Genomic DNA, 18,089 nt, shown 5'->3' with positions numbered 1-18,089 from the left:
GGCTACAAAGCGTAAGTCCAATTAAATTCTTTCTTTTATAAGTTGCTTTGGCTGTAGTGTTTTATGTCAGCAATACAGAGTAAGGAATGTTCTGCCTGGTAGGGAGGGTTCTATTTCCTTAAATGAGCTTCCTGTGGTCATTCCCACAGTAGGTAGATTTCTACCAAGTAAGAAGCTATAGGAACTTCTGTTAGCAATGGTTGTTTAGTGGTTGTCAAAGACAAAAATGTATTGAATAAACTTAACTCTTTTCTGTGCCTTGTCCCTGTATCACAAGGAAGGAAAGTATTTCTGAGGGAAAGACCTTAAAGGACATTTGAGGAAAAAACATCCTTGAGTCTGAAATCAGAATTCTGGTCTGGATCTCAGATTTGGCTCTCAATATGTGTAAACAGTGCTTGTGAATTTACCACTAGAAGTAGGAATGGGGTGTATATTCTGCTAATACATTCATCTCCACTCCCTACTCACTATACACGGCTGCTCACTTCAACATCTCCATGTCGTATCCATGACTGAGAGCACTGCCCTTATAAATATGTTGAGTGTCACTACCATATTTCTGCGTGAGACTGCGTCATATGTAACCTCTGTGTCAGCAGTGTTTGTCCAGGCAGGCGACCTAGACTGAGTGAACAGAAAATATATGTACAGCATAAAGCAGATTTTATCAAATTTCTGGCAGAAGGAGGAAAGAGGAAGCAAGAGGAAGAATGCTTTGAATATAAATATAAAATGTGAATTTAAAGCATTTTATGTAAGAATTTAAAAAGAGCAAGTTGTATAATCATGATGAGAATTGAGAAACAAAACTCCACTGGGACTCTATGGTAGACAAACTCATCCATTTACTATAAATAAGAAAACAGGGAAGGGGAAGGGGGAGAAGAAGGGAAGCAATGAGGAAGAGAAACATCCTTCACCGTCACTTGAAAACAAACCACCTACATCATGGCTTCTCTAGGACTAACCCTTCCTGTAGCACATTCCACTCCCTGTGACATCCTCAAGCACTTCCACTCACTTTGAGCTAACCTTAGCAGAAAACCTCCAGCCTGCTGGGAAGAGTTAAATACCCGTTCAGGGCACCTCTCACAGTTGACTGTGGCTGTTCACTAACCTATTGATCGTCCCACATGTCTATCTGAGCTTCAGTAGAATACCTGAAGACCTAGCACCAAAAACTAGTGCTTGTACCTAACTCATGTCCAAAATGAGTATCACATAAACTCGCAGAGGATAAGAAGGAAGAAGACAATGTCTAGGAAGAGATACGTTTATCCTCCATGTCCAGTATGCTCTAACAGGGATGAGCAGTCCTTTCTCTATGACTTTGCTATTGGAAGCACACATGGTCTCTCAGTCCAGCTGATTCCACTTGTTGCCTAGGTACCTCTGGTTAATATTGCTCCATATTAACATACCTCTTATGTCTTATGCTTTATACATTAGGCCATGCTTCACTCTCATAGCCTCATGCATCAGGATCTCAGGGTTGCCCAAAGGGAATCCAAGCTTACTACACATTATTATTAAATTCACTGTATTTCTTTAAAATATAGAGAAAAGCTTCCATAATCCAGGAAACTCTTGCATTGTGTATGCCTGGAAAACCGCAATATGGAAAAGATGCCAAGTTCTGCTGAATATCCACACAGCAGTTAGTCCCTCCTGGACCAAACCTGCAATGATGATGTCACTCAGCCTTTAGTACAAACATTTAATCTTCCTGGATGGAATCCAGATATGTGCTTAGTATGCATCTTTAATCACAAACAAGGAAGGTAAGGTTAGTTTGTAGAAGGAAGCACCAATGTTTGAAAATGACATTTAACTAGACAGAAAAAGTGATGAATCAGAGAAAGATTTGACATAATGAGCCAGAGACAGGATATGCGTACCTCTCATTGAAACAGATAGAAAAAAAAAAGAGACTACTTAAGGTAGCACCACAGGGGGGAAAGGGGGAGGAGAGAGAGAAGAGAAGGGGTGAGTTTTACAGAGACCTGTTGAAAAAAGAACCTGATAGACCTGTTGTGAATTGTCATGCAGCTGTTTGTATTTTGATGCTAATTCCACTTCCCCAAAAAGAGCTGCCTAGTCTAGTACTCCGGTGACTTCATCAGAACCTTCTTCCCATTTTAATTTGTAAGATAAAGGGGAGAGCCTGTGATTGGGCAGGAGAAGGGAAGGTGGATCTAGACAGTTAAGGGGGAGAAGAGGAGTCCGGAGTAGGAGAGGTGGAAGAAGATGGAGCTGGAACATGTGGCCTGGAGATACTGCAAGAGGTCTCCTAGCTGAGGAATAGAGTAGCATCATAGCAAATCTGCCCAATCTAAGCGTGCAGCTTTTACTCATATTAACTGAGCTGTGTTCTAATTGAATGGGTGAAGACAAAACAAGCCAAAGAATGATGAGCCAGAGAATTAGAACAGATTTCCAAATTTAGTTTAAGGCCAAGCAGAGCAAATGTCAGAGTCCAGTGAAGAAGCTAGATTGAATCAGTCCCCTTGGCGAGGACTTTGAGTCAGAACTAGCCAGCCAGAGATCAGAAAGAACTAGGAAGGGGCGAGCTCTTTCAGCCCCATATCTAAGAGGATGAACACATTCCAGGCATAGATTAGATTGGATGAAGGCTAGAAACTTTCAGGACAAGGCCTAAGTAAGCACACTGAGGTAGTAAGCCTCAGATAAAAATGACACAAGGCAAGTAACAGGTACTTTTACAATGCCGAGTTCTGCTGAAAATTCTAGCAGCAGTCAGACCCTCTTGGACCAAAACAGCAATGACCTCTAAGTGTTCTACTGACAGGAGCTCTTCCCTCAGCGATCACATTTGAGTCTAGTACGCTACAATCTCTTTGAAAGGACTCAGAGGCACTGTGCAGTTTTACACAATGGAGCCTGGGACCAAGAAGCACAGGGTCCCTTGGAGTTTCCTTTCCCACATTAATTACCTCAGAACATTGGAGTTGAGCTTTATTAGGGATTTTTAGAGTAAAAGTGATACAGAGACAAACTCTGACAAAACCTAGCAGGAGTGGTTTCTGGCCTACTTGTGACACGTCATTCACAGTTGAAATGGCACTGCTTCCATTGAAAAAGTTGTGTTTTCTGTCAACAAATTTGGCATTCTGGTCTTCTGCTCTCCCTCCAGTCCTGTGCAAAAATATGCTTGTGACTTTGTAGGGGTTCTCTAGCCTGAATCTGGAGTCTAGGGATCTCTAGCCTGTTCACATCATGGTGAACCATGAATCAGAGAGCAAAGGTAGAACCCAGGCTGGACTGTTGTCTTCAAAGCACCCTACTACAGCTTCTCAATGTCTTCACTGGCTTTCAAGTTGTGGCACTGATAAATGCTCTAAGATAGGTTTAGTCTAAGAATCGAGGTAAAAATAAATTGTAGGGCTGGAGAGGTAACTAGATGATAAGAGAATTTGGTAGTCTTACAGAGGACCCATGCCATGTCACCAACACACAGATAGCAGTTTGCCAATATGAGGGGGGAAACCCACAGCTCTTGTGTTGAAAGAAATAAGAAAGAGCTGATTCAGAAGCCATTTGGAGTTACCATGACTTGGGACACAGATTTAGATAGCTCCAAATGCCGCATTCCAACATGCAGAATTGTTTTCATTTTATAGAACAAGAAAGTTATAAGTCAAGACAATGTTAAAATTCCTTGGTGAGCTCACCAGATGGGCAAGTGCAGCAAGATGTGAGAAACTAATTTATAGACCTGAGATGAGAGCCAAAGACATTCTTGGCTCTTGACCTGGTAGAACTTAATGTTCTACTAAGTAAATGGATACTAGAAAGTTTTTACTTCTCATCACAAGATGTCAGTTTCCAAGCTAATAGCTTATTTATTATCAAGATGTGTTAGCTCAGATAGTAAGAGGGGCAAAGAATGGGTGCTCCAGAAAGCTAACTAGCCAAAGACAAAGTAATTAGCACCTGACCCAACAAAATTCCAGTCTCTTCAGGATACTGAAATTACAGTGGGTCCAGAAGTCACTGCAAACACAGAAACTCCTTCCAGGAGTGTTTGGCTCACAACCAGGCACAGCTTCTTTTCAGGATTTTTTTTTACGACCATCTTTGATCCCAATCTTATGAAGTCCAATGCCCTTGTCCTCTGACCTCCAAAGGCTCCAGGCACAGCTGTGGTGGACACAGACATATCCATTTAAAAGATACCACATGTGTAACTTAGTATCACACCTGAAAACTCTAAAGCAAATGGAAAAAAACATACACTTACAAGGAGTGGACAGCAAGAACTAAACTCAGGGCCAAGGTATATAAAAAATAGGAACAAAAAAAATCATTGACAAATGGAGTTCATTCTTTGACAAAATCAATAATATTAGCAAATCATTGTACAAGTTAACTAAAAGGCAGGTAGAGACTAAACTAACTAAGATAGAGTTTGAATGGGGATATAAAAATACAAAGGAAATTCTGAGAATTATAAAGACATTTTTTAAAAAACTTGTACTCTGTCAAATTAAAGTGGATAATTTTATAAATACACAACACTTACCAAAGTTAAATCAGGATCATATAAGAAATTTCAACAGACCTCTAATAAAATAGGCATAGTCACTAAAAGTGTCTCAACAAACAACATTGATCTGAACAAAATATTCTACCCAACTTTCCAAATAGTGTTAATGACAATATTTCTCAAATTATTCTACAAAATAGAAATGAAAGGAACAGTGCCTAATTTATGTTATCAAGCCACAGGTACCTTAATACACAAACCACATAAGGACCTAACAAAGATCAAGTGTTACAGAAAAAAATTTCCTTATGAATATAGATAAGAATTCTCAATAAAATACTTTCAAACTGATCCTAGAACATATCAAAAAGATAATCTCCCATAATCGTGTTGCTTTATTCCCAGAGATACAGGGATGGTTCAACATACATAAATTAATAATTATAACCCACCATATAAACAAACTGAAAGTGAGAAAAACCACAGGACCATCTCATGAGATGCTGAAAAGGCGTTTGACAAAACTCAACACCCCTTCATGATAAAAGTCCTGGGGAGATCAGAGATACAAGGAACATATCTCAATATAATGACCACAGATTACACAAGCCCAGAGTTAACACCAACTTAAATGGAGAGAAACTCAAAGCATTTCCATTAACATCAGGAACAAGACAAGCTTGCCCATTCACTCTATACCTACTCAATACACTACTAGAAATCCCAGGAGAACTGTAGGATGCACATTTAAAAGAAAGAAGTCAAAATATCTTTATGTGCAGATAATATTATATTACGGAAGTGATGGGGAAAAGTCCACTGGAAAACTCCTAAAGTTAATAAACACTTAGAGCAAATATCAGAACCGAAAAGTATTTCACAAAAATAATAGCTACCTATATTCAAATGGCAAATAGAGAAAGAAATGGGAAAGCAAAATCCTTTACAATAGCATGAAATAGTATAAAATATCTTAGAGTAACTCCAACCAAGCAAGTGAAAGATTGTATGATTAAAAAACAAAACAAAACAAAAACAAAAAACAAAAAACAAAAAAAACAAAAAAAAAAAAAAAAAAAAAAACCTTGCTGGGCTGGAGAGATGGCTCAGTGGTTAAGAGCACTGACTGCTCTTCCAGAGGTCCTGAGTTCAATTTCCAGTAACCACATGGTGGCTCAGAACCATCTGTAATAGGACCTGCTGTGTCTGAAAGAGCGGCAACATTGTACTCATACATAAAATAAATAAATCTTAAAAAAGAAAAAGAAAAAGAAAACACCTTAAGACATTGAAGAGAGTATCAGAAGATAAAAAGAGCTTCCATGCTCATGGGTCAGTAGGATTAACAGTAACAAGAGCAATCCTACACAAAGCCCTCTGCAGATTTTATGCAGGTCCCATCAAAACTTCAATGTAATTCTTCAAAGATCGTCATTTGAATACACATATATAAGGAAAAAACCTGAGATGCTTAAAACATTCCTGAATTATCAAGAATTGATGGAGATACCACTATTTCCCATTTTAAGCTGTATTACGGAGCTACAGTAATAAAATAAAAAAAGCCTGGTGTTGGAACTAAAGCAGACACAATCAATGAAATCAAATTAAAGGCCCAGACACAAGCCACATACTCATGTACATCTGAATCCTAATAAACAATACAGAAATAAACACAGGGGGGAAAGACAACATTTTTGGCATTTGGAACTGGTGAAATTAGATGTCTGCACGTAGAAGAATGCACATAGATCCATACTTATCACCCTATTTAAAATAAGAGAAAAAGAAAACTACCTCAACTCCTAATGAATTAAAACCTCACCACTAAATGAGATACACTGAAATTAAAGAAGAAACGATGGGGAATAGCTGTGAGCACAGGAAAACACATTTTGAACAGAATACTGCTGCACGGGTACTAAGATCAATAATTAACGAACAGAATTTGATGGAACTGAAAGGGTTCTGCAGGACAAAGAACACCAGAACCATGGCAAAGCTGCAGGCTATGGAATGGGGAAAGATTTTACCAACTACATACCCAGTAGAGGGTTGATATTCAAGATAACAAGAAAACAGCCCAATTAAGAATGACGTACAGGTTACATAAAGAATTCTCAAAAGAGGAAACTCAAATGGCTGAGAAACACTTAAATAAATGCTGTTATTTCCTAGTTGTAAAAGAAATGCAATTGAAAACTTTGATATTTCATGTTGTACCAGAATAGCTAAGTTCAATAAAACAGGTGATAACTCATGCTGGTAAAAATGTAAAACAAGGGTAAGATTTATTCACTGCAAGTAGGAGTACAATTTTTTTACAAACAATATGGAAATCAGTGTGGTTTCCTCTGGAATATGGAAATGGATCTACTTCAAGACTCAGCTATACCACTCTTGAGCATATACCTAAAGGACACCTCATCCTAACACAGAGATTCTTCTATCATGTTTAATGATGCTCTCTTGATAACAGCCATAATATGGAAACAGGCTAGATATCCATCAACAAATGAATAAATAATGAAAATGTGGAAAAAACATTGGGAGGGGGAATGACATTATAAATTTTGAAAGGAAATCAATCAAATTAAAAAAAATCATCCTGAGTGACATAACTCCAACCCAAAGAAAAATATAATATTTATTCTTTTATATGTAGATATTAGCTGATAAGTCATCGGTAATCAAACTACAATCTGTAAAACCACAGAATTTAGGTATATGGGAATGTATTTGAGGGTGGACAGATAGATCTCCCTAGAAAAGCACAAGGGGATAATTGAATATGGGTAGATGAAGAGAAGAAACTGGAGTGAGAGGATTAAGGTGAGAGAGTCAGGGAAGAAGGGGAAGAGGGAGGGAATTCAGGGTGAGAGCTAAGTTAAGGACCACCTGGGGAGGAGAGTGGAAATCTAACATAGTAGAAGCTGCCTAAAATATATGCATATATGAAGGTGGTCTAAAGAACATCAGCGAGTAATGGGGGAGACCAAACTCCAACTGGATATCTATTCTTACCACCTGAAGCTTCCAATACTAGAACTAGGTCAAATTTAAATTGAAGATTAGCAAAAGGGTTCCCATGGGAAACACTGAACAACTTGAGCTGTTGCCAAAATGCAGGTTGCTCTCTACAAACTGACAGCAAGGCCCCATTTATGAAGAGAACATCTACAGAACTCATTAAATATGGAGGAGTCATACTGGTGCCGACCAAGAACATCCGTTTCTATGTGCTGGCATCTTTCACATTGTAATGTATTCTTATGCTATCAAAGGAGAAATGAAAACACCAAACCAGCCAAAAATCCTACGATCTACAATGGTGTCCTACCTGCAACATAAACTATTACCCAAGTGTCAAAGAGCTTCTAACAGTAACATGACAATGTCTGGTTTATTTTAAGTCCCACTCCATGAGCTGGAACTCATATCCAGCACTACTTGGGTAACCAGGACGTAGATTATAAAGCCCAGACACCTAAGTTAAAACCACATATTACTTTTCTGAAAGGTGGTGGGAAGCACCAATGAAAAGACTCCTAAAGACGTTCTGATAGATCAGTGCCATAGATCAGTGCCTTCTTCAGTCATTATTAAAGAAGCTTCCTCCTGCAGAGGATGTGGACACATAGAGAAACCACAGCTGGACACTGTTGCAGAGAGTGAGAGACCTTGAAACACTCAGTCTTAAATGGGAGAATCCATCAAATCCCTCCCCTCAGGGCACAGGGAACCCCATGGAAGTGGAGGCAAAATGTGTGTAAGAGCCAGAGGGGATGAGAAACACCAAGAAAACAAGGCCTTCTGAATCAACATGATCCACACACTTATGAACTGAGAGAGACTAATGCAGCCTGCATAGGACCTGCACAGATCTGCACCACCTGGGGTTCTACAGCCGAAAAAAGAGGTCGTATGCTCCCATTCCTAACTCACAAGCAATCTCCAATTGATACACTTGCCAAAAAAAATTTGCTTTGATCCAAGGGATTTTCAGTGTGAGAACAAACTATACTTAAGGGTAGCATGCATGTCCAGCAGAAGTTGACCAAGAGAAGACTAAATCAATGGTATCTTGCAGGTTCTTTGTCTCATAATACCTGTCAGGGCCCTTCCTAACATTCCTAGATATTCACAGACATGGTTCTGTAATGTAAAGACATACTAGGTATGTATGCATAACTTTCAGGCAATATGAAGTAAGTGTGTTGACTATGAACCAGTGTGACATATGTGCTCTCCTTATACATCCAATACTGCTGCACTCACAGAAAATGTCTCTCTACCATATCATCATGTAGGATGTACTCTGGGCTCTATATAAACATCCACCACCAACAGGCTGTGAGCTCCTTCCATGCAGGTGTGTGCCATCTTTTGAGCCAGCATTCATACTTGTTCCTCTATGAAGTTCACGGTCAAGAACCTCATGATAGAGTCATGAAATGGCCTGAACTTTTCTAAATATTTTAAATAAATTCTGAATTCTGTGTTCCGCTGCATTCATGGCCACATGGACCTAAGGATTTTTGGTTGGACAAGTCTTAATAGTGTTTCTATTCCAAAGCCGTTGACTCACCTACTGTGGTCGGTCAATCTGAACAAAGAAACAAACAAGCATCAGATTATTCCACAAAATAAGGACATTTCCTTTAGATGAACATGTGAGTGCAGTGCAGTTAACTGTAAGACATACAAAGGGGTTGACACTGAGGGAAGGATTTAAAAATGTTAACAAAAAGTATTACATCTAACACACTGAAACAACACTCTTTCTCAGAATATTGCTTGTACACTTGACAGAACCTAGAGTCATCTAGAAGGAGGAAACCTTATTGGAGAATAGCCTTCATTGAACTATAAAGCATTGTCTTCATTACTAACTAATGAAGATTTGGAGCAGAGAGATGCTGTCTCATAAGAGAAATGTGTGAGAATTAGCTTCAGGACACTTTTCTACTATGTAAACGTAGAAATTCCACGACTCTGTACACATTAACCATCATTTCTAACCCTCCACAGGACCAATTTACATCACACCTGTTCCCTCTATATGAACAGTCCTGTGTGGACCATGCCTGTGTGGAGCTGCCTAGTGACTGGAGCAGGAGGGTTTCTGGGCCAGAAGCTCGTCCAAATGTTGGTGAAGGAGAAAGACGTGCGGGAGGTCAGAGCCCTATTCAGGACCTTCAATTCAAAACACAAGGAGAAATTGTCCAGTAAGTGATCTAGGACCTGGAGACATGAACTGGGTGTGAAAAGGGCTTCAACATAAAAATTATAAACAGCATTCACAGTTGGCACAGCACAAAAGTCACTGCATAGCTAGATAAAGTGATTTTATGTCTGACCCACAACTAGAGAGAATGGCCAAAGACAGGCCAGGGGCCTTCAGGTCTCTCTCCTATTCAGACACTGCAGATCAATTTTCTCCTTTGCTGGAAGCTCTTTTATGTCCTAAACAGAATAGACTTGTCAATATTTCCAATATTGTGAAAAACTAGGAAAAGATTATTAAGCTAGAGACCTTAGCAGTGGGTCCCTGCCTCTTTTGGATGTTCCAAATCTGCTTCATAGATTATTTTTATTAAAGACTGTGAGAAACTGAAGTTCATAGCAGGACGTGCTTATAATATTAAGGTAAATTTATGAAGGTTGTAGGGAAGGGGAGTGAAGAAGGTGAAAGGGAGATTAGAGAGCACATAGTAACGTCCAGTAAGACTTCACATGTGTCATCAGGAATCCTCCAATGTCTTTCCCAGCATTCCTCCTCTCTGCCATTTATCCTCAAAGAAAATGACTGAGTGCTTTGCTAAAGAGGTACTGTATTTTTTTTCTCCCACCCTCAAGCCTAGGTCAAACACTGGGTTGATAGTGCAGATTTCCAGTTACTCCATTCTCATGTTCCTTGTGGAGGTACCTATGGAAGGGCCTCAGCTACTAGTGGGAGACCATTATGAATGGTACCTCTTCCTCCATACTCTCTAGAGTACACCCATTGCTTGGATCCCACCCACCCACCCATCCCTTGGCCTTGTCAGGTTGAGTCTGGATCAAATCACCTATCAGACATATTGTAGTTTCATTTTGATTGTCCCTTCTTCCCAAGATGAACCTAACTCTGGAGGTGATCTGACCAGGTCCTATGAAGAAGGAATTTCTTAATTTCATATTTTATTTTTATAGTAGTTTTGAATCCCAAACCCCTATAATTTTTATACAATTCATTTTTTTCTTTAAGAAACTTATAAAATAGTTAGTTTGATTATTTTGAAAGTGTATAGAAATGTTATACAAGAATTATAGCTGATAGCATACATGCAATCATACTAGATATCCTGAGACTTATAAATTCTTGTAATATATACAAATGTATATGCTCAAATACAGGTCTAATATACATACCCCTTGAACTTGTAGGACCTTCTGAAATCCTAAAATGATCAAAAGGATTTAGAGGCTGGAGAGATGGCTCAGGGGTTAAGAATGCCAGATGCTCTTCATGTGACCTGGGTTCAAGTTATAGTACCAATACAGCAGCTAAGAACTATCTGCACCTCCAGCTTTAGGGGTCTCAAAACCTTCACACAGATATATATGCAGGTAATAATACATCAATGCACATAGCACAAAAATTGATAAATCACTTTTTAAAAATAAAAATAATTTAATTTTTATTTTGCAAAATATAGAAAAAGTTAAAATATTTGGTTAAAATTACACATAATTTTTATGCATAAAACAAGGCAAATTTTCTTTTTATACTTAGTCCTTAAGCTTTGTCTCATAAAACAAAATGTCAAATATATAAATATTATATTTCTGTCTTCTAATGTTTACTATTTTAACTTCCTTAGAAATAGCCTAGGTATCCTGTCTTAAGGCAAGCAAACAAAAATAAATAAATAAATGAAAAAAAAACATAAAGAATCAGTCTTAGGTTTGGATGCTTGCCTATAAAGAGTGGCACTGTTAGGAGGTATGGCCTTGTTAGAAGAAGTCCATCTGCTGCCTGAGGATCAAGACGCAGAAGTCAAAGCTCTGCCAGTATCATGTCTGCCTGCATGCCGCCATGATAATCATAGACAATGCCTCAGAAACTAAGCCAGCTCCAACTAAATGTCTTCTTTATGAGAATCTCAATGGTCATTGTGTCCCTTCACAGCAATAGAAACCCTAACAAAGGCACCCATCATTCTCTACTTCAAGGCCTCCTTGGGATTGCCTGAAAGGAAGAAAGAGCCTAGGGTAAATGAATCCAGCACAGGCTTGCTTCTGTCCCAAGAGGGATTTCTCCAGCTCTGGATTTCTACTTCTGCCTCTGTCAAAGTATTCTTTAGATGCACTGTAGATTCAGTTGAGCTGACTGTCTCAGAAGAGTTGATGCAAAATAGCCAGCCCTGGGCTTAGAGTTCATGGAGAAGTGAGGATGAATTAGAAGGAGGCAGAGGGACAATAGAGCCTTCACTAGGCTGATGTGTGTCCTGAGGCCTGTTTCTGTAGTTTTCTGTGGTTGTTCAACCTACATCAGGGACATCAGAATCCTGTGTACCATGATATAGCTGGGAAAGAAAAGAGAAAATTAAGAAAATTGTGGGCAAATTATGAAGCTCCAGCCAGTGTGGGAACCTGTACAGGCTGCATGGGCACGTGTTAACTTCGTGAGCTAATTTTGTGAGTGACATTGTGATTGGTAGTATCATTCGATAGATTTCAGAGGAAGCGGAGGATACTGTTGTACCCAGTGCCACTGACTACAAGCCTACAGTGTGGCCTGGTTGATGTTGCCTCATTTTCAAGGATCTATCTGATAAGAAATGTTCACCTAAACCCAACATTTGAGCCCATTCTGAGTTCGCTCACAGAAGCTCCTATCTTAGGGCTAATGTCTCATTTGTACACAGCCCAGTCCCTGAAAGCATCAGGACCTATCGGGGGCAGGGCTAAAATGTACATCTTTGTGTCTCCTTCTTCCAGATCCTCCTCACTGGAACTCCAGAGGACATTATCTGGTTAACCTGTTACTTGTCCGAATGTTTCTCATGTCTTCACACCTGTGCAGTTTACAACCCATCCCATACCCCTCTACTGCTAGTACAGCCTCCCAAGGAAGAACTCTGGTTCTGTTTCTTTCAAATCCAACCTTGATTTCTCCATTCCCAACCAATTAAATCTTTTTCTTCCTCCTTGCACCTCTCCAGCCACTTTAATGAATGTAGAAATTTCCCAGAACTCTCTGTTTATGTGCAACCACAAATGGCATCTTACTGCCCAGATGCACTTTCTACAAAGGGATGGGGTGGAAATAGATGCTTCCTCCTTCCCCACAAATGCTATGTTCTGATTTTTGAGCATTTACACTTCCTTCTGCAGAAAGACTTCCTCTCCATTGTCTTCTCACTATGATTGCCTTTTAAGGCCTAGGTAACTGACACCTGTGTCAGAAATTTTCCATCCTATGCAGAAAGCTTCTCAATGACCTGCTTTGTGTCCACAGAGCTGCAGACCAAGGACAAGGTGACAGTACTGAAGGGAGACATTCTGGATGCCCAGGGCCTGAGGAGAGCCTGCCAGGGCATCTCTGTTGTCATCCACACAGCTGCCGCTGTTGACCCCTTTGGTGCCACTTCCAGACAGACCATCCTAGATGTCAATCTGAAAGGTACAGTACCCAAGGGAGACGTGGAGCAGGTTGGAACATAAAATCCATAAGATGGGTTGGGGATGTAAGACCCTACTTTGGAACATCTGGAGGAAGAGTTGGAGCGGGTGGGGAAATTAGGATGTCCCAACAGGATTAGGACAGAAAGGGAAGGACAACCATGGGAACCATGAGACGCCTGCTGTGCTCTCTGTAGGTCAGATGCATCTGCTCAACAACCCAGCTGGCAGAACTCAGGACTGTTGTCCTTAATGTTTAGCAAAGGTAGAGAAAGAAAGGAACAGTGACCTCAGGGGTAGTCAATAGGACTGAACGGTTATAAAGCCACCACATGTCACTCAACTGCCAGGAGACTTCTCCTCCCTCTCCACACCGAAGTGACTGGACTGCATCTTCAAATGCTTGATGTCTGTCCACACACTACCTCTATGGACCAGACACTGACCCTTATCCTCCCTCGGGAGCCTTCAACACCACTCTATATAATCTGCCTGTGGAAAAAAAGTGCTTGTTTTCTTAACTGAAATTATTTTCCTATGCCCACAAAATTATCTCTTCAGATAAGCATTAGTCTATTCTTGGATTAAGCCTAGGCAGAGTTCAGCATCTCTCCTCCTTAGATTCCCATTCCTAAATGCTTAGTGACTCAGAAAGTAGGCTTCTATTTGACTTTAAGTAAAGGACCATGTAAAATAGCCACACTGACTGCTGGCTTCAGTCTTTGTAGCATTACAGTACTCCAGGGTTCCACCTGCCATGTATCCTTGACATGACCTCCAAATGAAGTGAATGGGTTCTCTTTCTAAATCAACTAATTATTTAGGTATACCCATAACCAAACTTCAAGGGTCCCTTTCAGTTCTGCGTAGCTACCTCCCTCTCATCCTCACTGTAATAGTGCTATGGGTAACCAGATTCCTATTTCTCTATTAACTCTTCCTTCATGAGAAAAATACACCAGCCATAGATGTCTAATATGGAGAGTATACTGCATTACCAGATGTAGTGGTACTCATCTGCAAGCCTAGAACTCAGAACTCTGAATCGGGACAATCATGCCTTCCAGCTCAGTCTGGGCTGTATACTAAGACTCTATCTGAAAAAAAAATATATAATAAAAATACATATTGCCCATACACCATAGGCATGGCACCTGAGTGGACATGCTGAAGATTCTAAACAACCTCTGACAATATGGTACCTTGCATTTTTTAATTAAAAACCCACTCTCCTTTAATGAAATGAAATGCATGATTAGTAACCTTTTGCTTTTATTTGATGAGGGAATTTTTCTAATTTTTTATTAGATACTCTCTGTATTTACATTTGAAATGTTATCCCCTTCGCCCACCTCAATCCCATTCCCCTCCACCTCTACTTGTCTTCATGAAGATGCACTAGATCCCAATCACGCTCTCCACCTCAGTGCCTTGTCATTCCCCTACATTGGGAAAATGTGCCTTCACTGGACCAAAGGCCTCTTCTCACATTGATGCCAGACACTGCTATTCTCCACTACATATGCAACTGGAGCCATGGGCCTTTCAATGTGTGCTCCATGATTGGTGTTCTAGTCCATGGGAGCTGTGGAGGATTTGGTTGATCAACAATGTTATTCTTCCCATGAGGTTCCTTCATCACCCCCAGCACTCTCACGGGGGTCCCCATGCTCAGTTTGATGGTTAACTGCAAGCATGTTGAGCTGCATGCTCTAACATATAATAAGGACACATGTTTCACCATGTTCATAGCAGCCTTATTTATAATAGCCAGAAGCTGGAAAGAACCCAGATGTCCTTCAACAGAGGAATGGATACAGAAATTGTGATACATTTACACAATGGATTACTACTTGGTTATTAGAAACAATGACTTTACGAAATTCCTAGGCAAATGGATGGAACTAGAAACTATCATGCTGAGTGAGGTAACCCAGTCACAAAAAAAGACACATGGTATGCAGTCACAGATAATTGGATACTAATTAGAAAGCTCTGAATATCCAAGAAACAATTCACAGACCATATGAAGCTCAAAAAGAAAGAAGGCCAAAATGTGGAAGCCTCAGTTCTTCTTAGAAGGGAGAACAAAACACTCATGGTAGGAGGTACAGGATCAAGTGGAAGAGCAGGGACTGAAGAGGGGATAACTCAGGGGCTGCCTCACCTGAGAATCCACCCCATGTGCAGCCACCAGGCCCAAGCACTATCTCTGATGCTGGGAGGTGCTTGCTGGCAGGAACCAGATAGGGGTGCCTCCTGATGGAATCCTTTTTAACTAAAGTTTTGTTGCTTCTCGGGATCAAGGCAAAGTCTCAACCACTGAGCAATATCCCCAAACTGATGTCAGTTTTTAGAACACAAAAACGAACACTTTTCCAAAAGAAGAAAAAAAAAAATCTAGGGACATACTTTCCAAAGTAAAAAGGACAGTTAGTTTTTGTCAGCTTCACACATAGTAGTCACCTAGAAAGAAGAAGCCTCAGCTGAGGAATTGCTTCCATCGAATTGGCCTGTGGGTGATTCTGTGGGCTATTTTCTTGATTAATGGTGGATATGAGAAAACTGGCATGAATATGATGCCACCTACTGGGCTGTGACAAGGCTAAGCAGGAAGTCCTGGGTTAAATATGTAAGCAAGCTGAGCAGCCAAGGCAGTGAGCAGCACTGGACATGGCTTCTGCCTTGGTTGATGCAGTGACTCTCTGTGATGAACTGGATTTGGACATATGAGCCTTACAAACCTTCCCTTTCCCCAAGTTCCTTTGGTCTTGGTATTTACCACAGCAATAGAAAGCAGATGAAGACAGTGTCTTGTCTTCAAGAAGCCAGGGGCCTTGTCTCACATGTAAAAGAACCTAGGTTTGATCTCTAGTATTAAAAAGAAGCAAACACATAGACATACAAACGGAGACAGACAGATACAGAGAGAGAGGGAGAGAGAGAGAGAGAGAGAGAGAGAGAGAGAGAGAGAGAGAGAGAGAGAGAGAGAGCTTTATAAATTATGAAAACGCAATTTATAAACCTGGAAATCCATCATTTCCAGAATCTTCGTGTCACCCCTATTAATTTTGGAGTTGATTTTGGCTATAGGTTTGAGTCAAGATAGGGTTGGAACGCATTTAGGTCTACAGTGGCTCTGCCGCTGGAGTTGGGATGGAGACCAATCTGACCCCATTGACACCGTGGGTCCTTCGCCTTATTTCCTAACAGTGATGGTGAAATTTCTATGAACAGGTACTCAGCTCCTATTGGAAGCTTGTGTGGAAGCCAGTGTACCAGTCTTCATCTATAGCAGCTCAGTATCTGTGGCTGGACCAAATTCCTACAATGAGATCATTCTGAACAGCACTGAAGAAGAGCATCATGAAAGCATGTGGTCTAATCCATACCCATACAGCAAAAAGATGGCAGAGAATGCAGTGCTGGCAGCCAATGGGAGCATCCTGAAAAATGGTGGCACTTTACATACATGTTCCTTAAGACTCCCAGTCCTGTATGGGGAAGAAAACCAAGTCATGTTAGACACACTGAACAATGCTCTCAAGAACAACAGCACATTTAAGAAATACGCCTCACACTCCATTGTCAACTCAGCGTATGTGGGCAATGCAGCCTGGGCACACATTCTGGCTGCCAGGGGCCTTCAAGACCCCAAAAAGTCCCCAAGCATCCAAGGGCAGTTCTACTATATCTCAGATGACACCCCTCACCAAAGCTATGATGATTTATATTATACACTGAGCAAGGAATGGGGCCTCCGCCTTGATTCTAGCTGGAGCCTTCCTCTGCCCCTGCTCTACTGGCTCGCCTTCCTGCTGGAAACTGTGAGCTTCGTGCTGCGTCCATTCTACCACTATAGGCCTCCCTTTAACCGCTTCATTATCACAGTGTTAAATAGTAAGTTCTCCTTCTCGTACAAGAAAGCTCAGCGGGATCTGGGCTATGAACCACTTGTCAGCTGGGAGGAAGCCAAGCAGAAAACCTCGGAGTGGATCGGGACACTAATGGAGCAGCACAAGGAGACACGGGACACAAAGTCTCAGTGATGGGAAGAGGGCGGGGACATTGCCCTGGGTGTTATCAGGTCCTCCAGCTGGGACTTAGACATAACCCAAATCTTACAATTCCATTTTACGCACTGTCCTATTTGTCTTTGGGTCACCAGAAACCTGTGAGTCACTGGCTCAGTCACAAGTCTTCAGCCCTCAGCACTTATCCAGCAGTGTACAGGCTTATATGCATCATCTGTCATAACCAAAGGCTCAGTTGCTCATACTGCATTGCCTGGAACCTCTTATAGGTTAGAATTTTGTCAGGGCTTTCACTCCCCCCCTCTCTTCCATGTCCCAAAGCATTTCTTGTCTGAAAAATTTCCCATTGCTCTATGAAGCTCAAAAAAAAAAAAAAAAAACCAATAAAATATTTAAATGCATATTCCAGAAACGGTGTGTGTTTGGTCACTCTAGTGACCAGTATTCTTTTTTGTATCCAGTAAAGTCCACAGTCAGAGCTGTAGACTCTGGCTCCTACTTAGTTGGGCCCAGGCATTGGCCAAATATCTCATCTAGAATGCTTCAGTTCAGCATCGCCAGGTCACAGTCAGAATCTGGCTCCTGGTCTTAAGAAATAAAGGCTCTCCTCCCTCTGAGTGGTCAAGCTCGTGCTGGTTGTTGGGGACAGGGTACAGCACAGCCCTAGAGCATAGTCTATTCCTGTAGGGCAAGTCTTGCCCCCTTGATCTTCCTCCTTAGCAACTGTGCACAGGACTCTCTAGAACCAGAAGAAGCCTTGAGAGGTAGGTACCCAAGAGTTCATGGGCACTAACAAATGGCCCTGGGCTGAAGAGATAATCTGAGAGTCTCCTTCTAATGACCCCCCCCCCCACACACACACACACACAATGTAT

General features: G+C 40.9%; 1 protein-coding gene across 2 annotated transcripts in view; it reads left to right on the top strand.

Annotated features, from left to right (window-relative positions):
- Positions 1-17,229, top strand: part of LOC308420278 (NADPH-dependent 3-keto-steroid reductase Hsd3b4-like) — a gene marked incomplete at both ends in the record, with an annotated part of 52,048 nt that extends 34,819 nt beyond the window's left edge. Inside the window, 3 exons of one of the 2 annotated variants that reach the window (XM_080916236.1) lie at positions 9,594-9,738; positions 13,017-13,181; positions 16,418-17,229. In XM_080916236.1, the coding sequence (XP_080772362.1) occupies positions 9,594-9,738; positions 13,017-13,181; positions 16,418-17,229 (1,122 nt within the window). Of the gene's footprint in view, positions 1-9,593; positions 9,739-13,016; positions 13,182-16,417 lie in introns of those variants that run through there. The other variant, XM_080916235.1, reaches the window with a different exon arrangement.
- Positions 17,230-18,089: the final 860 nt, after the last annotated feature.

This window comes from Micromys minutus, assembly GCF_963924665.1.
Source record: "Micromys minutus genome assembly, chromosome: 4".
Classification (NCBI taxonomy): Eukaryota; Metazoa; Chordata; class Mammalia; order Rodentia; family Muridae; genus Micromys; species Micromys minutus.
Note: the sequence above shows the minus strand (reverse complement) of the source record. Positions and strands in the feature narration are given on the sequence as shown.